General features: G+C 36.2%; 1 protein-coding gene across 1 annotated transcript; it reads left to right on the forward strand.

Moving 5' to 3' along the window:
* Nucleotides 1-159: 159 nt before the first annotated feature.
* ift81 (intraflagellar transport 81 homolog) lies at nucleotides 160-23,019 on the forward strand. Its single transcript, XM_048209322.1, has 18 exons — nucleotides 160-517; nucleotides 742-845; nucleotides 1,680-1,860; nucleotides 3,123-3,212; nucleotides 3,286-3,351; nucleotides 4,291-4,401; nucleotides 4,533-4,617; nucleotides 6,976-7,139; nucleotides 7,661-7,756; nucleotides 8,824-8,970; nucleotides 12,382-12,531; nucleotides 16,464-16,592; nucleotides 16,914-17,003; nucleotides 17,157-17,243; nucleotides 19,195-19,266; nucleotides 19,775-19,860; nucleotides 21,505-21,550; nucleotides 22,126-23,019. The coding sequence occupies exons 1-18, from the start codon at nucleotides 374-376 to the stop codon at nucleotides 22,306-22,308; spliced, it is 2,031 nt and encodes a 676-aa protein (XP_048065279.1). The 5' UTR covers nucleotides 160-373; the 3' UTR covers nucleotides 22,309-23,019.
* The last annotated feature ends 1,348 nt before the right edge of the window (nucleotides 23,020-24,367 follow it).

Genomic DNA, 24,367 nt, shown 5'->3' on the forward strand with positions numbered 1-24,367 from the left:
TTAGATATTTTTTTCCAAACATTCCTAATCCTAACTTTTTTTTTTTTTAAATGCAGAGACCATTAAAAGTCTTTTATGGGGACTTTTACTTTAAAAAAAAACGCTCTCTTCAGATGACCAACTTCCTGTTAGCAACCAGGCCTTGTGTGACAACGGTTCCTAGGCAGGATTTGTTTCTGTTAGCGGTACACGCAGTTATACAGTATTTGTTAACATTTTCATTTTGCTAAAGTCAAATAAAAAACGACATTCTGTGACAGCGCTATAATAAAATTATTAGTTCGACAATTAGCTAGTTCAAAAGTCATCTTTTTTAACGAATCGCAAGCTAGTCAGGGTTTTTTTATTGGATTTAAGTCACAAACTCTTCAAGATGAGCGAACAGCTCAAATTTATCGTTGAACAGCTGAACAGGGAGCCTTTTAAGAAAAACTTCAATCTCATTACCTTCGATTCTCTGGAGCCAATGCAGCTGCTGCAGACTTTAAATGATGTTCTGGCTGAAATTGATCCAAAGGTGAGTCAAAAATAATGTTTACATCATATCAAAAAAATCATAATATAATGTAATATTAATATAATACATAACAGTATTCTTTGCGGATTACATTACATTTCTATTTCAGAGACTAGAGTGCTTTACAGACCTGACTGTTAGGTTTATTTGTATGTGATGTGTTCCCATTAATCAGCTGTTTGTAACACTTTATCTTGTCTTGATCCATGTATTTTTTGTTTCAGCAAGCCATCGACATACGTGAGGAAATGCCTGAGCAGACAGCCAAGAGAATGTTTACCCTTTTGGGGATGCTGAAATACAAACCGCCTGGAGGAATGTCTGAAGTGTAAGACAGAAATAGTGAAATACTTTATAGAGTATGTAACAATGCAAAAAAATATATAGGTATCGTATATAAAGTTATTTTTCATATACACAACAAAGTAAGTTGATTCACATATATGACAGCCTCTGAACTTTGTCAATACTGATCTTATATACAGGCATTTGACTAAAAATACATTCAGTCGTTGCGTTTTGGAACCAAACTCTTCATATATATATATACTGTAAATAAATATGTGAGTTGTATGGGACATCCTATGTGACAGTAGTATTGTATGATGCAGTATTAAATGCTTTCCTAGCTAACAGGGAACGTTCTCAGATTTTGGCAAGGTTCTTTCAAAGTTATGAACAAACGCTCTTCCAGTAACGTCAATAGAACATTCGTCCAAAGTTATAATAACATCATCAAACATGTTGTTTATAGATCATTCATGAAACGTTTTTTCTGAAACATTTTAGTTGGACTTTGTCTAATGTATTTTAAAAGTTACTACTTATTACTTTTTTCAGATAGTTTGGAGAACATTCAAAAGTATCATTCCCATTAAACTTACAAAATGATAAAATAGAGGAAACATTCCCTGAATGTTTTCTCTAACATTCACAAAGAACCAAAAAAAAAACATTTTAAAAACTGGACATTTTGAACATTGTGAGAACATTCAGAAATAATGTTTTCATAACTTAATGGGAACATTAGCAAAACGTTGAAGAACATATTTGTGTTAGATCAGTACATATGGGCACTATAGCTTGGTATAAAACAGAAATATGAAATTGATTTAAGTACTTCAAATATCCAGTCAGCTTTGAAATGTGTATTCCTCAACAGAAGCAGTTTTCGTCAGGGTTTGGTGGCAGGCAGTAAGCCTGTGGTGCACCCCATCTTGCACTGGCTGTTACAGAGGATTCCAGAGCTGAAGAAGAGAGCGTATCTGGCCAGATTTCTTGTCAAACTAGAGGTTCCTGCTGAGTTTCTTCAAGATGATATCATTGCTGAGACCTACCACCAGGTATGCCTACTGAACATATGGCTTGGCCTTAAAAAAACATTTGTTTTTAGATTCTATTCTCTTCAATTTTGTTTCCTATTTTTCCTGGCCTTTTTTGTACCCTGTTTGTGTACCGCCTGTAGATTCTTTGTGTAGTTGTTCATGATTTTATATCAAAGTTGCATGAAACGGAAGCTGCGGTAGTCTTTTCTTCTCTATTGTGACTCTATTGATCTGAGTGAAGCAGCTTCTCGAACAAGGAAGAATTTAGGGAGGGTCTTGATTTTGTCCATAGTGAATTGATTGGATGGTTGTGGTTTGCTATTGGTCAATCTCATGTGAGTGACAGGATGCCCCGCCCTCGCGCCAGTAAACAAATCATCAGAGAAGAGAAGAGATGTCACTGCAAGAGGGAGGGGAACTTATTTTGGTTAAAGATTACGAGGCACGTGAATTTAGAAAAATAATGATGTGCACAGATTTATAATAACATTTATTATAAATGTTTATCCTTTATAATAACAGGGTTTCTGCAGGTCTTGAAGAGGTCTTGCCCTTTCACAAATTAAGGTCTTAAAAAGGTCTTAAATCAGAGCAGAAAGTCTTAAATGCATAAAGTCATGGCATTATTGCAAATTTTGTCTTGTTTTCCAATACCTAAACATCTTTAAATTAAAATTCATTTACTTAAAGGTCCCGTTCTTCGTGATCCCATGTTTCAAACTTTAGTTAGTGTGTAATGTTGTTGTTAGAGTATAAATAAAATCTGTAAAATGTTAAAGCTCAAAGTTCAATGCCAAGCGAGATATTTTATTTAACAGAAGTCGCCTACATCGAACAGCCAGTTTGGACTACATCCCTCTACTTCCTTCTTTAATGACATCACTAAAACAGTTTTTGGACTAACTGTGTTTTTTTACACTCGAAACATGAACACATGTTATATTGCACACTATAAACACAATCAAAGCTTCAAAAAAATCACGAAAAACGGGACCTTTAAGATGCTGATGTAAAATGAAGTCTTCAAGAATTGAACAAAATGAAGCGAGTTTATACTTAAAACAAGAATCTGTAAGTGAGTTATGCAAACTTCCTTTTGAATAAAGTTGATTTTCATGAGCCAATTGGCAGATATTTGTTCTTGTTTTAATAATAAACTCACTTCATTTTGAACAGTTTCACAGAAAACAAGACTTCATATTTTATGTCATTTTGCATTCAAGTGCATCTTGATTTGAGAATCTTTAGAGATTTTCTAAACAATTCTATTGTTTTCTTAGTATGAGGAGCTGGTGGAGGGATTCAAGAACATCCATAAAGAGTGTGAACAGCTGAAGAGCTCAGGTTTCTCCACCGCTGAGATCCGGCGGGTAAGAAAGCCAAAGTCCCATCTGGTCACGTAGCGTTTTGAATTATATATACAATAATAATGTGTTGCTGCAGGACATTGTTGCAATGGAGGAGGAGAAGGACCAACTCATCAAAAGGGTGGAGCGTCTTAGAAAGAGGGTAAGGAGCTAAAATCCTATAGAATCTGTATGTGAAACTAAATAAAATTATGGAATTGCACCTGCAAATACACACGATTACAGAGAACTATCAAAGTGAGCTGCTGATGTCAGGCTTAACAAACATACCTAGCTGCCTTTCCACGCTTCAAACATTTGTGTATGATTGTCGCATTATGCCCCCTAGTGGCAGTTGCATAGAACTTGCTAGTCGGTTGCTTTTTGCTTATTTACCATAGTAAAATGAAAGAATAAGGAATGTACGAATAAATCCAGACAAAACAAATGACCACCAATGCTTCTGAAAGAAAAACAAAGTAGGTTTTCTAGGGCTAATCAATGTAAATAATTATTTAAGAATTTTAAAATTATTTTTTGGACATAATTATTCATAACCAGCCATTTTAAAAAAAGTAATGTTTAAAGAATCACATTTTAGTGGAAAAATGTTAGTCATTCTCTCTTTGTTCTTAACTAATTTTGAATACATCACATCCGGTCTGGCAGTTGCATCCAGTCTAGCCACAAATGTTCTGATATTTCAACACATCCGAAGCTCAAATCGGATCCGAAAATTCCACACACACATATAATTTTAACTCCATGCAGCTCTCATCCTACTCTGTGTTGAAAATGAATGACCTCCAGTCTGTCATTTGTCGGAGATAGTGAAAAGATGGCATAACAGGACAGGAAACCCCATATAATGCCTGTTAGCAGGATGCCCACACAGAATCTGCACCCACAGAATTTGATTTGCATAATTATTTATTAATAGTTTAGCTAATTTGGTATTGCTTTCAGCTAGTAATAAAAGTGTGTAATAAAAATGTACTGTATTACAATAACACTTTCTTTTACCATATTTAAATCCATTGCACAGAAAATGTGTAAAGGCAGTGCTGATTCTAGTTTTTGTGATGTTCTTCTGGTCCACTAGGTGGAAGCAGTGTCAAACCACCAGCGCATGCTGGAGCTGGCCAGACAGTTAAGAGTGGAAAAAGAAAGAGAAGAGTCTCTTGCTCATCAGAAACAGGAGCAGAAAAATCAGGTAGAGATGGTCTGAATACTTGCATGAATATGTCAGTCTGTGTGTTTATGTCTGAATAAACTCACTGGAGCTCCAAGCAATCACTGTCTGGACATTCTGATAGCATAGGCTGTGTTTTGTCTCTGGTGTAGCTCTTCCAGGCAGAGCAGAGACTGCAGAGATCTCAGATCCAGCTCAAAGACTTGCAGCAGGCAGCCGCAGATGAAAAGCCAGAGAGTAAGTTGTTATACTTGAGGACAGTGTCCCAGAATGACTCAGAGAGTTCTTGTGGTTAGAGCTGGTGCTAGCAAAATGCAACGGTCATGGGTTACGTTCCTAGCACACACACATACTAATTAAATGTATGTATTTTTTTTATAAAGGATTATAACTAAGCTGACTTTCTATTTTTAATGGATATATTATGTATAAATTATGGAGATTTGTCTACTTTGTTAAAGGGTTAGTTCACCCAAAAATGAAAATTATCCCATAATTTACTTAACTCCCTTCACATTGCAGCAAAACAGACTTAAAATACTCCGTCATTTTTGTCATAGAGACATAAGTAATACATCAATTGAAACTATAGAATATCTTCTTTTATTTGTATACACTCAGAGTAAAAACAAAATGTTATGCTTTTTGCAAAATAAAGAAAACTAAAATGATGTATGATCTGTCCTCTCCCTCTGAACAAAGTTTAATCTGATAGTTCTCAGAAAATGAACTATAACTTAGTGAATACTAATCACAAAAAAGATAGACTTAGGTCTAAAGACACATTGAAATGTCAGGTTTTAAATCATATAAGTCATATCGAAAACAAAAATTCTGTGTTTATTTAATCTGTATGAAAAGAGACACATGTCAGAAATCCGGGATTCAGCTCATTATCTGCTAATGCGGCCACGCCCACAGAGCCAGTGCTATTCAGACGCAAATTATGAGTCAATACAGGCATACATCATCTCAATCGTGTATTTATTGTCTTGAAAAGTGTTTATCTGGATGTAAAAGCCTGTATGTTAGCGACCTCTGGAAGACATGCCGTTAGTTCCTGGTTCTTCTTCTTCTTTAGAATAATTTGTGGACTAAATGTGCACAGAGAGCGCCCTCCGGCTGCAAGAATTAATTGAAAACACCATTCCTGAAATGTCCTCTTATTCTTTGGAATAAATTGTGGACTAAAGGTGTACAGAGCGCCCTCCGGCTACAAGTATGAATTGAAAACACCAGCGCTCATAGTGATAACAATGAATATAGAATAAATATAACTCTTCTGTATAGAAAATTGACATAAACATATGAGAATCCATCAATATTTCTCCAAATGTGCATGCTTTTAAACTAAAAACCTATATTCAGACTCTTTGCATCACAGAAATACATTATATTTTAAAGAATATAATAGAATACCATTATTTTAAATTGAGCTGAGACATGATTACAGAGGTTTTTTTCACAGCCTACCTGACTGAAAGGCCTCATTATTATGCAGCACCATTAGAGGTTCTTTAAGCAATTCTTTTGTCTTCTCAGGTGTAAATGAGCCATTATTCATGATGATTCACGCCTCCACGCATACTGTGTTTCTTGACAAAAAAGTGTCTTACAAAAACTAAATCAATATATTGTGTTATATGAACAAGTAGGCATTATAATTTTACATAATTTTGAAGCAAAAACTCTAGTCTACAACCCCCAATACCCAGAAGTCTTGTAAACACAGATTTAATATATATTTTTGGCCTTATTTCAGTGACTTAATTTTTTTGTTTTTTCAATAACCACGCATAAACGTTATTCCTTCAAAAATACAAACATGTGCATACATGGTCCTCACATATTATGGTAGCCTAGTTTGTGCTGAATACAGTGTAATGACACCTTTGTCATTAATATGTTTATGAACAACTGAAAAAAGCACAAATGTCAGGGTATGTCAAAACTTCTCCAGGCCCCAAATCAGCCTCAGACTCCAGAGGGTTAACCTCAAGCTGTCCTAGATTTATATGACTTTGTTCTTTCAGCCAAACACAATTGGAGTTATATTAAAAAATATTCTGGCTCTTCCCAGTTTTATAAATGGAGTGAATAGTATCCTAGATTTTGAATCCCAAAACAGCGCATCCATCCATCATAAAAGTAATCCACACGGCTCCAGGGGGTTAATAAAGGCATTCTGAAGCGAAGGGATGTGTTTTGTAACAAAAATATCCATATTTATAACTTTTAATCTACAATCACTGGCTTCCGGCAATGGCCATACGCGAGTCTAGTTCCGGCAGAAGGGTTACCTCTGACATTTTTGGGAGAATTAACCCTTTAACCTCTTGTCATTTGTACCTTGTTTTGTGAACTTTTTCAGGCTCTTTTTACTTCTTTTTTAATCGTTTGTTCAGAGTGCATTTATTTGTTACATTGACTTTTTCTTGTGGTCTCAAATCGCAAGTTTCAGAATTCCACAACAGTTTCTTTGACGTTCACTGAATCTTGTTACACTCTCACTGCGATAGACAAGCGTTGTGACAGAGAGTGAGATCATATACTTGAATACATAGTAGTATACATACTTGTGATCCTAATCCACAGGCCTCATGAAGAGACTTGAGGAGGACATCAAGTTCAACTCCTACATGGTGTCTGAGAAGCTGCCCAAAGAGTTGGAAAACATGAGAAAGGTGGTGCAGTACCTACAGAAGGTGGCGTCTGAGCCTGCTATGGGACAAGCAGAGCTGAGGGAGCTGGAGGACAAGGTCAGTCTGTGCGCATGAATTTAAATCTTAATGCTAAAGTTCAAACTGTTGAGTACTGTTACCTTAAAAGTTTGGAGTTAAATGTTTTTGGAAGAAGTTTCTTATGTTCGCCAAGACTATTTTATCAAAACACTGTAAAAACAGTAATCTTTTGAAATGTAATTACAATGTAATATAATTTTCTATTTTAATATATTATAATGCAATTTATTCCTGTTACACTGTCACATGATCTTACAGAAATCATTCTAATATGCTGATTTGGTGCTCAAGAAACATTTTTTTTTTATTATTATTATCAACTGATATTATTATCAATATTTTCAGCATTCTTGATTAATAGAAAGTTCAAAATAACATTTGTTTGCAATAGAAAAACGTTGCAAAATAAATGTCTCTCACTGTCATTTTATTGTGTCCTTGTTAAATACAAGTATTTTTCTTTAAAAAAAAAATCTCTTTGACTCCAAACTTTTGAATGGTAGTGTATATACTAATGAAATGAGTCTTTTGTTCATTAGATCAGAGAAATCAACACAGAGATCAACCATCTGATTGAAAAGAAGATGATGCGTAATGACCCAATGGATGATAAACTCTCTCTCTTCAGACAGCAGGTTAGATGTCATCTCTCTTTTTCTCTTTTCTCACCTATGTCACTTTAAAAGCTTAAACAGGTGTTGTTCTTCACAATTTACCTGATGGGTCACGTTTATTTTGGGCAGGGAGATCATTTCTGCCCAAACTTTGTTTTGCAGGCTATCTTTATTCATGCAGGGTTGAGTAATGTGTGATTTAGTGTTTGCCCCTTAAGCCTTTTAAGCCCAACGTGCCCAGAATGGAAACACAGGGTATAGGTGACCATGTGACTTCTGGCCTTCATACCCGTATGGAGAGATGATGCACTTGTCCTGCTAGTCTTTGAACTTGAAAGAATGTTTGATGTTTCTGATTTGCTAATACAACAGTGTGCATGTGTTTCATATGTAATTGCCAGATGTCTGTTATCATAGCCTATTACATGGCTCTCCAGAATACTTGATTCTGATTGGTCAGTCAAATACTTTTGTATAACAACTAGACTGTATAATTGACCTTTGTCCCTCCCAGGCAACTGATCATCCTACACACAGTGGTTTCTGAAGGTCTATGGGGCCGTTCACACAGAATGAAACGCAGAGCAGTGGAATGAAAAAAAAAAACCCTCAAGGCATAGAGACGTTTTTTTAAAGTTAAGCTTTTTCATTTGAGCGCTGCACTTTTAGAACGCCATTCCATATGTGAGCGCAACAGTCAAACACATCTACAATGTTAAAACAATGTAAAAGTAGTGCAGTGGAATGCAAAAAACGCATTCTATGTGAATGACCTCTGATGCCACTACTGACAATTCTTCTATTTTGCATTATTGAATTTTTTTTTGGACAAATTTCATTTGTTTATCAGCATCAATATGGCGAATTTGCTTACTTTATTAATGACCTAGAAAGAGTGCAGAATCTTAATTTTTTTTTGTTGTAACTTTTTTATGAATAAATATTTATATTAAAAACTTCAGGAAAAAAAATCAGAACTTTTTATTTATATCCAGGTTGAAAATCCTCATGTGGGAGTCAATAAACCAGCAAAAACGTTATAAAAAAAAAAAAAAAAAATGTAAAATGCAATGAATTTGTGCTTTTAGGCTGCTATTATAGTCCATAAGAAGGAAACCAAGGTGGAGGAGTTGCAGGAGGCCCGTGAGGAGCTGGCAGCTGTGGAAAGAGAACTGAACATGAAGAGCAGTCAGGCACGAGAGCGGGGTGGAGCGGAGCTGATCCGTGGAGATGAGGTTCTGAACACACAGTCACCATCCACAGTGCCACCTCAAGTGTTTCAGGGTTTACTCACAAACTCATCTTGTTCTATATAGAAATATTACAATATTTATTATATTAAAACTTCTGTATTAGCCAAGTTTTTGGCAAAAGGAAAAACCACAGCCCTTTAATCTGTTTTCTCTAGTCATGTAGCACTGATTTAAAGGGTTAGTTCTCCCAAAAATGAAAATTCTGTCATTTATTACTCACCCTCATGCCGTTCCACACCCGTAAGACCTTTGTTAATCTTCGGAACACAAATTAAGATATTTTAGTTGAAATCCGATATAAAAGGGAATAATATGGCCTTTTTAAAAAAAAATACTGGTTACGATTGCATAAAAAAACAAGTTTTATTAAAAGACTATCTTGCCAACAGTGAATTACCCCCTTAAGCAGCACTGCTCCAATAGGGCAGGTGACAGTTACGTCAGCTGGCTCGAACTTTCTCACACTGGCCTCGGAGCCAGAATATTTCCCGAAGTAACTGTCAGTGATGAACAGGCCTGTGTCTGTTTCTGAGACCTGTGAACTATCCTGTCCTCACTTTTTGCTGTCTGTCTGCGTTTTTTTTTTTTTTTTTTTACAAGCAAACGTTCCATTCCCCGCCTGCCCTTCGGCAGAGATATTGGCTGGCTGAGCAGATAGAGCGGCACCCTGGCTAAAATAGCCACCATCCCTCCCCCAATTCTAGACTTCCTGCGATTTTATCAGCCTCCCCACGATAACACTTACTTCTGTCCATGGCTTATCCAACTGTGAACAGCAGCAGCCAAGTGATGGATAGCTGAAACTATAGAAGGAGTGTGTTTCTGTAGATGTGCAAAGCTGATCCGCTAAAATAGACAACATCCAAGTATGGTCAACTTGTGGCACAATATACAAGGAAAAAGAAGGGAAGAGAGGCTTTTGGACCAGTGGGAGACCCATCTACGACCCAAATTAACTAACCGTATATGACCCAATCTAAGTATATGGATGTAGTTCCATCTTGTGTTTTCCAGCTCTCCATATCCACACCCTCTCATGTTTTATTTAAAGTCAATTAACAGCACTTGTGGTATAAAGTTGACTACTACTACTACAAAAAAAAAAAACTGTCATTGACTTATTTTCTTTAAAAAAAGCAAAAAATCTAGGTTAAACTGAGGCATTTTAATACAGTACTTAATAATTCCCTTGTCCTTGTGACAAGCCTCGCGGACAGTTCGCATTACGTATTATTCATCATCAGCACAATCCGCCCATGGGCCTAAAGGCTCAGGTATACTTAATTTCTCAATTACAGTTGAGCGTGCAAGACTTTCAAAGTATACTTTGATCTTAAGCATAAATTGGCATGCTCAGCATGTGGTTTGTTGAGCATATACAACTGATTTGAGCATTCAAATCGCTTGTACATTTGCTGTGTACGGGTGCAAAAACTGGGCTGCATGCAGACAAGTGAAGAATTCTTTTGGCTTTACAGTACAATGGAAGTGAATGGAGCCAATCTGTAAATGTTAAAATATTCACTGTTTAAATAGTACAGTCACAAGATGTAAACAGTATGCATGTTAACATGATTTTACTGTGAAATCACTTATATCCACTTAAATCCACTTTTATATTCCGTTGCCATGCATTTTCGCAGTTCAGAGTTCTCCAAACTTAAACTTTGTAACATTCAACTTGCAAATCACGTGATCAATAAAAGATGTGATCAATAAAAGAATATGTATATGTATACGTAATATGCTATATGTTGAATTTACAGTTTGCTTTTAAAAAAGAAGCAACAGCGTGACAATCACAAACCTTGCCGTGTCCAAAGAAATTTTGCATACTCAAAGTCTAGTGTGAACGCAGCCTAAAACCCTAAAATAATCCCAAAAATGAGAAGAAGAAAAAAAAACTTAACGGAATAATTAATATAAGTGCTTTTTTTTTTTTTAAATCCCATGTACTTCCATTGTAATTGGCTCAGTGTAACCTTTTTATAAAGAAAATGAGGGACAAAGTTAAATAATAATTTTGTGTGGTAATCAACATTACGCAACAAAGGCTGTCGTTTCAGCTTAACTTGTATTGAACCTGCAATAATGCATTTAAATCCTCATGTGTTACTGCTTTGATCGTTTGTGATGATGGAACTCGAGAACACAGCACAGCATTATTGCTGCTCCCCTCCCAAATTGCTCCAACCTTGTCTGCCCTTGCTGTCCCAAAATACACAAAGCATAAACTCTCACACACAATCTCTGCGTGCCCCAAGTGACATACGGCACATTGTGTGATTTCTGAGTTTGCTCTCTGGTGCCTCTCAACATTTATAGCCATTGGCAGTACCGACAGAAGAATAGCCTGAGCGAGTGAGCTGCCAGATGAAGATGTTTTTTGTCCCCTCTGGCTGCATGCCTGCGGGCTCAGGTTTCTTTTGTTGTGATCCACTGAGATGTTCCAGTGGCACCCTGGTTTGCCCCTTCTTCACACCCCCTCATTCCTCAGAGCTGTTTTCTCTTAGAGATTCTCACCTTCCTCTCACCTTACCAGAGACTGTGCCAAGGCCACAATGTTCCCCTGACTTTGTCTCATTGCATCCCTCAGCCCGTACATGCACATGAACCTCGGGTGGTGTGTGTGAATATCATTTTCCCGGGTGAGACGACGGCTTTACTCTGTTTGCAGTCATTAGTGAGACACGGTCACTCAACCAGGGCTCATTGTGTTCGTGATGTGTTGATCCTATCTAAAATATCCAATGTCACATTTTCTCTTTGCACAGCAGATTCTTCTGACCCTGTTGTATGAAATTGGAGTTCCTTATTTTTTCTTATTGACTGTCCATGTTATAGTATACATACAAGTAGTGTCCAAAATGTATAATTCATGAGCATTTATTTATTTTAATATTTAACTATTTTTTAACATTTACATTTTTTTTTTTTTTTTTTTTTGGAATATTAGTTGACATGAAATATACCTACTTTTGGGACTATCCTACTGTGTGACATGCTATACTTCATGTAAAACTTCTTCAAACAGCATTTGACTTAGTTATTTTAATAATAATTATGAATGCAGATTCCGTGACCTAAAATTAAACTATGATTAACTGAGAAACTACATGAGTGCTTATGTTTTTAAAAACTCATTTGTGACATCACAGGACCATTTAAAATTGACTAGTGAAAGAAAGAGAAATGAAAAATTGTGGAAAACATGAAATGATTATTCCTTGTACATTCATATAAGTTTTCACTTCACATCTTGATAAAGAAAAAATATTATTTGACTATTTATTTGAGACTTTTTTTCCTGGATTTTTTCTATTTACCTGTTTTTCTTTGTATTTTTATTGTCTTTTTTTTCATGTCTTAAGGGTTTAATTTTTTTTGTTTCAGTTTAAGCGATATGTGGCCAAGATGCGTGGCAAGAGCAGCACGTATAAGAAGAAACGTCAGGAGATTGCTGAGCTGAAGGCAGAGTACGGTGTTCTACAGAGGACTGAAGAGATTCTGAGAGAACGACACACAGCTGGACATCAACAGCTGGTAAAAGCACATTTATCCGTCATTCTATCGCTCTCTCTCTCTCTCTCTCTCTCCATAATACCTAAAAACATTCAAACTTTGTTCAAACTTTTTTTGAAACTTTCAAATAAGTGTTTTCCAAACCAACCTTGCTTTTCTAATTACAAATTACTGTCATATGTGTTTATTTGAATTTCAGTTCATTTTAAATCCACTTCCTTGCATTAAAATTTGAATCTGCGTCCTCTTTGGTACATTAATTCAAATTCAATTCAAACTCAGGAACTGAAATTTCTCTAAATGGTGGTAAACCCTGCTTTATGGCCACCTTTGTTCTGCTTACATCAATAGTGTTTTAGCTTGGGTCTATCGGCGTATCGTTTCACCATCTTAATAGGCACTGGTGCATAATCTACCTTCCCTGTACCCGTCCCTGTCTATTCAAATTGCATTAACGCTAAAGTTACAGCACCTTCCTGGAAATGACTTCACACCTCTGAATCCTCCCTGCCTCTGACTTGCTGATAGCCCATTTGACGCAGAAAGGCTGAGCTTGGGCTATTTGTGATCACTGCATTTGCTCCCTGTCTGCATCCTGTGCTGTTATTTTTTGAGTAGGGGAATTTTCCTTCTCAGTTTTGCAGTTGGTTCCATGAGCCTAACCTCCCCCCTTTGGCACCTTGGCAACTTTTTTTTCTCCCTCAGATAGCTTGGGCATCAGTCAAACCCCTGCCAACACACTCGTTCCACATGTCATGTCATGTGTATCATCTGTATCAAGAGCATTACAAATGCATCAGCCAATAAAGTATATCTTGTGTAAGTAGTGTTAAGAAAAATTATCCACTAGAAATCAAGGACTGACGTAGGTGTCTATGACCACGTACACACTGCAGCTAAATTCGGACGTCAGTTCACCTTTTAGTGCTTAATCCTGTTCTGTTCACACACACAGTTCAGTAATTTACGGTAGTGACAACTGCATTCTACAACAAAAATGCATGTAGTGTACAGAACCGAACTGAACAACTAGTTGTTAATGACGTACAACGAGAGATATGAGAGATGACAGATGAGAGATACATCTCTGAAGCACATTAAAATACGTATTATAAAACTGATAGTTCCGGCCCTTGATTCTGATTGGTTGAGCCGTGTTCAAAGCCATTGTAAAATTCCCGAAAACATAGAGCTGACCGCATTACATAAGTATTGCTGCGCCACTGAGTATGTATGTTGCTGCGTCTGTCTTATCAACCACTCTTAGCAATGTAAACGTAAATTTTGTTCATTGAAGCTTACTACATCATTTAGAAGAGTATTGTAAAAGAGAGATATCGAGTAACTGAGTGTATTACCTGCATTCAGATTTAGCATTTTCATTCAGGTCAGTCCTATGTTCATAATAAAAAATCCATTTGAATGTCCGCTGCGATCTTGTCCATTTAATTTAATGGGTTTTCCCGTGCCATGCTGACACTGACAGCGCTAGTCAAACCATTTGTCATTTGTGTCTTGTTCCGTGTTCACAAGTTTCAATATGAAAGTCTTTGCAACCGAGTGACTCGCTCATGAAGACAATCTTTGTCACCATCTAATGGCATAATAAAAACTTCTGTTGCTGTTCACGGTCAGGGACTATTTTTTTTCCAGCGGAAGGAGGACTTTTAATGATTTTACTTCATGAAAGTTGCATTGATACATATTTTTGGCATTAATATTTGTATTGTGTGGTAACAGTTTTATAAAAGCAACAAGCCCCGTGAAGCTATAGTTTACAGTGAATTTATACCAGCTAAGTGGGTGATCCGTGCCGTGCCTAACAACGCCCCTTAGCTGTTATAAATTCACTGTAAACCATGGCTTCATGGGGCTTATTGCTTTATTTTAATGAGTATCAGAGATGTATCTCTCGTCTATATGTGCAGTGCAAGAAATTGCAGGGAAAGCTCTCGCTCTCACTTTCAAAACGCTTTCAAATTCGAACACTTCCATGTGCTTTCAAACGCTCCCGTGCGTTGATCATTGTAGCCAATTACAGACATATATGTTGAGCACATGAACACAATAGCCAATCAGAGGTGTTTATGAATCCGCTCATCAAGTGTTCAAAGCGTCACATTTTTTAAATTACAATACCAACCTGGTATTAAAGTTGATAACAACTGCATAGCGATGCCATAGCAACCAGTCAGAACCCTCTAGAAATTGCTTAGCATCCACAGCCACCTAGCAACTATCCAGAATCCTTAGCGACACCCTTGCAACCAGAACATCAATACCCTAGTGAGCACCTAACAGTAACCATAACTGTCTGTCAAGTGGTTGCTAAGAGTTACTGTCTAAAAAAAACTTTCTCACTTTCTTACTGCATTGATTTTTGACAGTAACAATAGATCTCTACATGTCTGTTGTCCGTATGTTTTATAATATGAACATTTTACAAAATATTAGTTGTTGAATTGGTCCATTTTGTTACTGCATATGACTTAATGCTTACAAAAATGGTAAATGGTAAAAGGGTCTATTTGAAAATATCACCTATTAGAATTATATTAACTGATTACAGTGGTAAAAATGATCAATTCAATTAATTTCCTAATCTGTGCACCCTACTAATAGTGACAAAGTATTTACCGAACCAAACCATAACTGTGATTACAGAATTACAGGGAAAGCTCCCGCTCTCACTTTCAAAACGCTTTTTCAAAACAAACCGAACTGTGAAAAAATTGTACGGCTACACCCGTAATATTTGCAAGGTTTTTAATTTTCCCTGACTAGTCTAAAATGTCTAGAAGATGAAGGAAAGTTGGGTTGAGTCATACTAAACTGTCAAAATGTGATTCTGTCATGTAATCTCCCCAGGATATAGTGCTCAGCACATTTCAGTCCTATTATAAAACTCATGGCCGTTAGTGAAGTTCCCTCTGTACCAAGAGAATAAAGTGCTTTGCACTGCCATTTGTGGCTTTGAGTCCTGACTGTCTGTACAGACACAACCTGTCAGAAAGTGCTTAACCATGACACTAGCTGTCCACACAATCCTTCAAAATCCTACATCCTACTTTTATGTTATCACAAATAGGGTTGCTTGGTATACCGGTACTACGGTAGTATCGCAATGCTAAAGCTTCAAAATACTGCGGATGCAATTTTGTTTTTTAAAATGTAGTATTGTCAATATGGTAGTACTATAAGGAATGTTGTATGTGTGGCAGATACACTATTTAAAACATTAATTTGAACACGTGTGCCTGTAAAAACATTACAGGAGAGTTTTCTTAGTGCCATTGCCTTTCTGCTGTGCCCTGTGTAGGAAATGCTCTGTGGAATTAGCGTGTTTCCTGGTGCTTCAGTTCATTTTGCAATGAGGTGAAGTTGCACTTGCATGTCGTTTTTCGAACTGCAGTTTATCAGGAGAAAGGGTCTGAAATGATTTTAATCCAGTTTTTCCGTTGCTCATTTGATCACTTCTGGAACAGGTGATTCATTCATCGTTCATTTTGTTCGATTTTGTTTCAAACACACACATGCCTGCATTGGTTAATGTTATTTTGGTCACAACATCAGTCAAGAAAAGTCATTTTAAGAGGCAGAGACCATTATTACATTTGATGAAATATAATGAAAAGTTTTTTATTAAGAACTGAACAGCATGTCCTGATGAATCATGCACATTGACCAGGGACATTTTGTTATGTAAGTAAAGAGGCCCAATTTTGATTTCATTGTAAGATTGTTGCTACAAAGGTTGGCTAACATGGTTCAGATCTTGCTTGATTTGTGGACTGAAATTATGCAGCTCACAGCTAAAATGTTATGCAGAAACACTGATTGTTTACCTTATGCAAATACCCAAACTGAGAAACATTTTAGTAATAATCTATTCAAACTGACAAGGCGAATAAACATTTGTTCTATTTATGCTTTGTTTGTGTTGTCGTGTTCAGCAATCTCTGGAGGCTCAGCGGGGGATCTCGGGCTACAGCGATACTCAGGAAGAGCTGGAGAGAGTCTCCGCTATCAAGAGCGAGCTGGACGAGATGAAGGGACGAACACTGGACGACATGTCTGAAATGGTGAGCTGGGCCAAGTGCATCAATACAAACCGCCCCCATCCTAAATTCGCTAAATAAGCTACATTTATTTTTTTGTTAGATAATAACTTTACTTATTCAACAACATAGCATGTTGGGTAAGTATGTTTATGATCTAACAAAAAACATCTTATTTAGCTAATATATGGTGGCTAAACATGATGTCCAGCTTATAAATGCCATATACAGTATTAAAAAAAACATTAAAACTATGTTTCTTTAACTGCCTTTGTCTTGTGTAGGCATTTGGTAGTTTCTCTCTCGGATCTTCATCATCTGTCATGACGATTTGTGTTTATTTAGGTAAAAAAGCTGAATTCAGTGATAGCACAGAAGAAGACTGCTTTATCTCCACTGATAAAGGACCTGAGAGCTCTGAGGCAGGAACATGCGGTGAGTGACTGTTTAGCGTCAAGCGAGATACTGGAGATACAAAGCTATTTGTTTCTCTCCCCCATACCGAGAATCACTTTCAACTACAAAGAGCCAATCAGCATATCAGCTCTGTCAGAATTATATTCTCTTTTGTTTTGGTTGTTAAAACAGGAGCTCGCTCCAGAGTTTGAGCAAAAAAAGGCTCAGTATGACACCTGTGCTGCAGGACTGGAGAGCAACAGATCCAAGCTGGAACAGGTACTCTATTATGGGGCTCAATCAGGGTTGTGTAACATTCATATGGAATTGAGTGCAATTAAACTCCTAAAATTGAATTGAGACTTGGAGAATAATAATTGTAATTTGAATTCAAGAAAGTAGAATTAGAATGCAAAGAAATAAATTCTGTTTATTATGCATTTAACTTTTCATTATGAATTACCTATAAACATTTTATCATACACACAAGCTATGAGGTATTTCCAGAAACATTAGATTATCTTAATCATTTAATATAAATATTTATGGTGATAGTAATAATTAAATTTACATTTATTTATAATTATATATCGTTTATTAATTCAATATAATTTTATTGTAATGTTTTTATTTTAATTATGCAGATATGCATTATCTATCAAATTTAACTTATTTTATTAAATATAATGAAATTTTTCATTACATATAATTAGTAACTCTCATTTTATGGGCCATTGTGGAAAAACTCTTCATTTCCCAGAATGCTGTTCTTCACTTAATATTGAAATATTAAAAAAATGCCTTCAAAATGGAGTAAAAACGGCATGATGGAGAAAAAAAATATAAGTAATAAACTATATTATATTATAAATAAATATACATTTAATTATTAATATTATCATAAATAATGTATCTGAAAATACACCATCTGTGTGATATCATGTTTATGGGTAATTAATACTGAAAAATTAAATGTATAGTGTTTCATGTTTTTTGTATTTGGATAGCTAAACAACAAAGCAAAAACAATTATTTTCCTCTCAGTCCAATTCAGATTCAGGTTCAACATCCTGTGGGACCAATTTGGTTCAAATTCCAACTTATACATTCAAAGATAGCCATTTATTAAATTCTGAATTTTGCCCAACCTTGGCCTCAACCTGTTTTTTTAGCATTTTATGAAATACAAATACAAATACAGACAGTGATTTAATGCCCTGGGGGCATTAAACCTTCTATTTTAAGTCTTAAAGGAATAGTTCACCCAAAAATGACACATTTTGTCATTACTTACTCACCCTCAAGTGGTTCCAAAGCTATGTGAGTTTATTTCTTCTGCTGAACACAATATAAGTTATTTTAAAGAATGTGGGTAACATTACGTTGATGGCACCTATTGACTTCCGTAGTATTTTTTTGCTACTGTGGAAGTCAATGGGTCAAATAATGACAAAATAATTTGACCCAGTCAAATGATGACACAATTTTTATTTTTTGGGTGAACTGTCCTTTTAAGTTAAGAGCTGACAAGTTAATTTAGGATTTTTTTAAAGTTTGTATTACAGAAGCAAATCTTATCTTGATTTAGGATTCTTATCCTATTTTACAAAATCTCATCTTATCTGTAGTTAGGAAATCTTAAGCAGCTCCATCGATTTCATATATCAACTCTCAGGTCTGTTACCAAGCAACCAACGATGCGCAAGCAGCTGCCGTGAAGTAAACGCTCGAGATTAAAATGGAGAAACAAAATAAGTGTGCTTTTTTAAGTGCTGCAGAAAGAGAAGTTTGGTTGAAAAGGCAAAGCCTATCACTATATTTCATGGGAGTCTGTAATTATTTATCAGTGTTTTGTCGTCAAAGTGCAGCACATCATTTCGGTGTTTAAAAAATATTTCCAACATCAAACATTGCTGTTCTTCATCTGTTATCATTAATTAACGTGACGCCATTCTCAGACAGCTTTTGTTATGTGAGTTTTACAGTTGGCTCTCAAATTATTTTGAAGTTAGGACACCAGTGGGATTGTCCTAAAGTTAAGTTTGTGTTTTTTTTGTCGATTTAGGATGCTTCTGTAATACCCTTTTCCTATCCGTACTTAAAATAAGATAATGTCATTTAGCTTATGTCCTAAATGAGGTTCTAGCTGAAATTGCCATGTTTACCAAACAGATAAGATAGGATTCTAAAGTTAGGATCTTTCTGTAATATGCCCCTTGATGTTATACAGGAAGTGAGGACACTCAGGGAAGAGACGGCACAGGAAGAAAGCCGATATCATCACATTAACTGCATGAGAGAGGTAAAACCCATCTTCCTCTTAAACCCAGGATACGCTGCACGGTTTTTGGCTGTCCCAGACGAAAGATTGCCATCGTGAAACAATCGTGGCGATTTCTGTCAACGTGGCTCTTTATCGGTGGTCCTGTGTCGCCGCTGTTTTCCCGGTCTTGCAAAGATAGCCTACGATCATTTTCTGACAGTGTCAGAAATTCAGCATGATCAACGCACAGTGTGTTTGCTGCTACGACCAAAGTGTGATTCATAATGGTCTTTTTTTTTTTTACCACTAGCACATGCTGATGACATTTTATTATTCTATAGAAACTTGCATCATAGCCTACGAATCAATAGGTGTCGTCATCGTACAGTCTAAATGCACGTCGTACCCAAGTTTAACAGATCCATGTCGCACAGTGTGATTTGTAATGATCTTATAGGATTGCTAAAATCGTGCAGTGTATCCCGAGCTTTAGACATTTCCAGTCCTGTTGTTGTCTCTCACTCTTCCCTCGGCCTCTCCTTCACAGATTACTGAGAGTCAAATGCAAAGAGCAGCAGAGCAGAGTAAGATCAATCAGTCAATGGATTTACAGGTGCGAAGGACGGCTCTCAGGTAAGAAACTGGAGATATATCTGCTATAGATAAACCTCAGATCTCCAGTGAAAAGACAGACATGCACAAACACATGGGTTCCTGCATCATAACTGACAAACAAATGGTCCCTAAGAGACTCTTTTGAGCTCGCAGCTCTCAGCATGCCCGCCTGCCTACTGCTCAGAATGGTTGTTTTTTTGTTTTTTTCATGTCTTTTGTTTCATCTATGCTTCAAGTATCTATTCACCCATTTTTGATCCATCCAGCCTACACATTTAAAAAGTTTAGCAGAATTTCTGTTAAATGTGGAGGTGGGCGGTAGCCTTGTGGTTAAGGATTTCAGCTGTTAACACAAAGGTTGCAGGTTCAATCCTAAGCAGGAGTGACTCAGGAATTGGAGAATTGCTGTAATCATAAGTCATAAGTTCTTTTGCTATTGTTAGATTAGATTAGTGCATTATTTGGATACCTGCTCAATAGAAAAGAACTAAATGTGACATTTAAAAGGATTGTTCACCTTAAAATTAATTTCTGTCATAACTTTCTCAGCCTCATGTTGTTTCAAACCTGTATGATTTTCTTTATTGTGTAGAACACAAAAGGAGGCAGAATGTTTTCAATGCTATTTATTTGAGAGCATATAGTCAACAGGACCTGTCAAGCTCCAAAACCCAAAAAGTATTGTAAAAGTGGCCAAAATGACTTAGGCCCTGTTTCCACCTGGAATTAAGATGCGTTTTGGTCGATCGGATCACATACCCATTTACACCTGGTGTTTTAATACATCTCTCTTGTCAACTTTCAACCACTTCTGTCCTGATTTATTCGAGGGGAGGGTCTGTGGGCGGGTGAATGTATGGGTTTTTTCAGATCTTTCAATCTAATGGACAAAATAAGCTTGTGCGACTTGCATATGAATGCGCACGGAGACAATAGAAAAACATACGGTGAGCATCAGCTTTCATTTCTGCTCTGACAGCCCCAAGACCGGCCGAACACTATGCGTGCCTGTTAGAAATCAGGAATGGTGAGAGAACATTGTGCTTTGTACATTTTTCATCTTCAAACCAAACTTGGGTCTTCAGCCGACAAAGTGTAAATCCCGTCTGGCTCAGGTTTGCTAGGTTTTCACAACAAAACCCGCCCAATTGCTACTCAAAACTAGCCCGAAACTAGTCCCAGTCGCGTTCTGGTGGGTAAAATCCACGGGTTGGCAGGGTTCCCCTGGTACAATTCGCATTCCAGTGGCTAAATATCATGTTATTTGGGGTCGCTTCAACCCACGGACATGAAAAACAACCCGTGGCAACAACGATAAAGTAGCCCAATACTTGGCTCTCTGGCTAGCGCTCTTTCCATAATGTTTATATAAAACATACGTTTTGGTGGCATTTATTATAAACAACATTTATTGTAAATGCCTAAACTAATTTAATTAAAGCAAAAATGAAACTAGCGGCATGTAGGAAATGCACAATACAAATAAACTTGGGCTCACATACTTTTCTCATTCACAAATCCAAATGTGTGCGCAAATGTGTTCTGAAAAATACAGTAAGTATATTTGGAACAATATAAGAGTGAGTACATGAAGACAGAATTTGTTAACTGAACTAAAACAACTATTCCTTTAAGGAATCATTGTATAACCTTTCCTTGCAGAGAGAAGTACATTGCGAACACAGCTGAGCAGGAGTCCTTGGGCAAGGTAAGGAGACTGTCTTTGACCATCTGTCAAACTTCTCAGACTCATAACTTGGTTCCACCAGGTCATTCACTTGTCTTTATCTCATCTGTCGGGCTCAACTTTGTGTTAGTTAAGAGTGGGGGGCCTGGCCTCTGTGATATTTCTGCCAAACCGCGTGGAGCATGCGATCAGTGTCACGCCACATCGTGCCAGTGTTAGTACAAAGCTTGTGTAATCATTGCCCCAATGTACAACCAGTAGACCACCCTCTCAGCACAGTGGAAGGAGAGACGACGGTATGCCAAGCTCTCCCGTAACTGTCTGTCCTGCCCTTTAACTGTTTACTGCTGCGACTTTACAAGCTTTCTGAATCCTTGAATTATGCCAGATTTGACTGCCGGCACATGGGTACAATACATTTATTGGCTCAGCGAGAATTTGAAATTCGGATAAGGTATCGTGGGGTCAGGTTTTTTGCACCAACCATGCTTTGAACATATGTAAATGATTGTTTTTATCTCCAATTAGCATCAGAACATGCAGCTCTAGACGTGTTTTTCAAAGCCAACGAACATTGTGTCTCTGTGGACTTGCAGGTTCTACGTCAGCAGGTGAAACAGGTGCGAGAGAACCAGGAGCCCAATATGAGACAGATGAAGATGTGGAAGGACCTGGAGACGCTGTTGGAGTGCAAGAAGCAGTGCTACGTCAAGGCTCAGAGCCAGGCGCCTATTGGGCACGTCATCCAGGATGTTGGCAAGGATATGCTGGTTCTGTGATGCCATTTCCCATGCAAAAGTTGTCTTTCTGGTCATTAATATATGAATTTTATATATATATATATATATATATATATATATATATATATATATATATATATATATATATATATATTATTATTATTATACACGCACACATACACAATTGTTTGTATATTTTGAATGTTAAAACTGTATATTAATATCTTACACACTGACTTCAAATAAGTCCCTGGTCTCGGTTTTGACACGTCTTTAAGAACAGAGCTCCAGTCCATGTGTCCAAAGATAACACCCTACAAAGTGCTACACTTTAGATGCGCCTGTGCTCCAAGTTATTTTGGGAAACAACAGCCATGACCTTGGCCAGAAGAGCTGTCCAATTTAGGAATTCAGTTAGATCTCCTTTTGTTGCTTTGTCAGGGTAGTGCTGAAGTAGTAATCACTCACTTGTCCCATCATCATACATTAAGTAAAAAAAAAAAAAAAAGTGTTCATTTTTTCCCCTGTCTTTTTCACTGTATGGAAAAGTAGGAAGACTGCTTGGCTAGTTCACTTCTACTTTTGTTTGAAAAATTAAAAAGTTATGTAAACATGTTGTATAATAAAATTATAAAATATATTGTATATAGAATCTTGAGCAGTTCTGATCCTGTATTCAGATCCTGTATATAGGTGCCATTCCGCTGGTTCTTTTTAGAACATCTAGTAAAAATTTTCTTTCTCTCTTTTTTTTTTCTGTCTGGTGCATTCATCCATTTGGAATGTCATTGTTTGGATGATAATTACAATCACCAAAAAACTATAACCATAACTAATAACCATAAGCATATATAAATTGATCCTTTCTATAAAAATGGATATAGAGCTCCAGGGTGGTAATTCATTCATTTATTCTTATATTAATAATATAATAATATGCAGAGGTCACCCTGAGTAGGTAGGTGTAAGCACTGCATCCTTGCATAGTGTTGCATATCTGTGAGTCTGCACAGTATAATGGACATCTGGCAGCTTGAAATGATTTAATACTGACTCAGTCTTGTTCAAAATGCCCACATCATGATCACATTTGAATTTTCTTTAACCAACAATTAGAGTAAAATAATTTGTAAAAGCATTTAGTTTTACATTTCAAACAGGTATATGAGGTGATAAAAGAAAAGATCTCTTAAATCTGTTTAAAATAACGTGGCAAGTTCTTAAAAATGTAATCTTTGTATCCACACTGATTTAATTTTTATACTGTTTTCTACTTCTTATTTATGAAATTATTAAAATGCTTTTAGTTTAACCTTGAATACATGTAAGTGAACATTAATTATTTTTTATGTGTCAAAAACACACCTTTTTAGTAACTATCATGTTTTCTACTATATACATTAAAACACTGTGTGTGTGTGTGTGTGTGTGTGTGTGTGTGTGTGTGTGTGTGTGTGTGTGTGTGTGTGTGTATATATATATATATATATATATATATATATACACACACACACACCGGTCAAAAGTTTTTGAAAGAAGTCTCTTCTGCTCACCAAGGATTTATTTATTCGATCCAAAATACAGCAAAAACAGTAATACTGTGAAATATTTTTACAATTTAAAATAACTTTTTATATTTTATATTATTTTTTTATATTATATATATATTTTTATATTATTTCTGTGATGCAAAGCTGAATTTTCAGCATCATTATTCCTGTCTTCAGCGTCACATGATCCTTCAGAAATCATTCTAATATGCTGATGTGCTTTATTATTATTATCAATGTTGTGTACAATTTGTTTTTCAGAATTAGCAGAAGAGACTTCTTTTAAAAACATTAAAAAACTTACCGTCTTTTGACCGGTAGTCAAACACACACACATTATATATATATATGTGTGTGTGTGTGTGTATATATATATATATATATATATATATATATATATATATATATATATAATGTGTGTGTGTTTGACTACTTTGTATGAAACACAAAATACTTTGATTAAACTTAGACATTGAGAACATCACAGAGAATTTATTTTATTAATGTATTTTTGAACGTAATTTATCTGGACAGAAAACAATGAGAGT

Source organism: Megalobrama amblycephala, linkage group LG12, assembly GCF_018812025.1.
Source record: "Megalobrama amblycephala isolate DHTTF-2021 linkage group LG12, ASM1881202v1, whole genome shotgun sequence".
In the NCBI taxonomy this organism is placed as follows: Eukaryota; Metazoa; Chordata; class Actinopteri; order Cypriniformes; family Xenocyprididae; genus Megalobrama; species Megalobrama amblycephala.

Coding starts and splice junctions, on each gene's coding strand:
- ift81 (XM_048209322.1), top strand. CDS start 374: ATGAGCGAACAGCTCAAATTTATCGTTGAACAGCTGAACAGGGAGCCT. Junction 7,140..7,660: donor TGAGGGAGCTGGAGGACAAG/GTCAGTCTGTGC, acceptor TTTGTTCATTAG/ATCAGAGAAATCAACACAGA. Junction 16,593..16,913: donor TGGACGACATGTCTGAAATG/GTGAGCTGGGCC, acceptor GTGTTTATTTAG/GTAAAAAAGCTGAATTCAGT.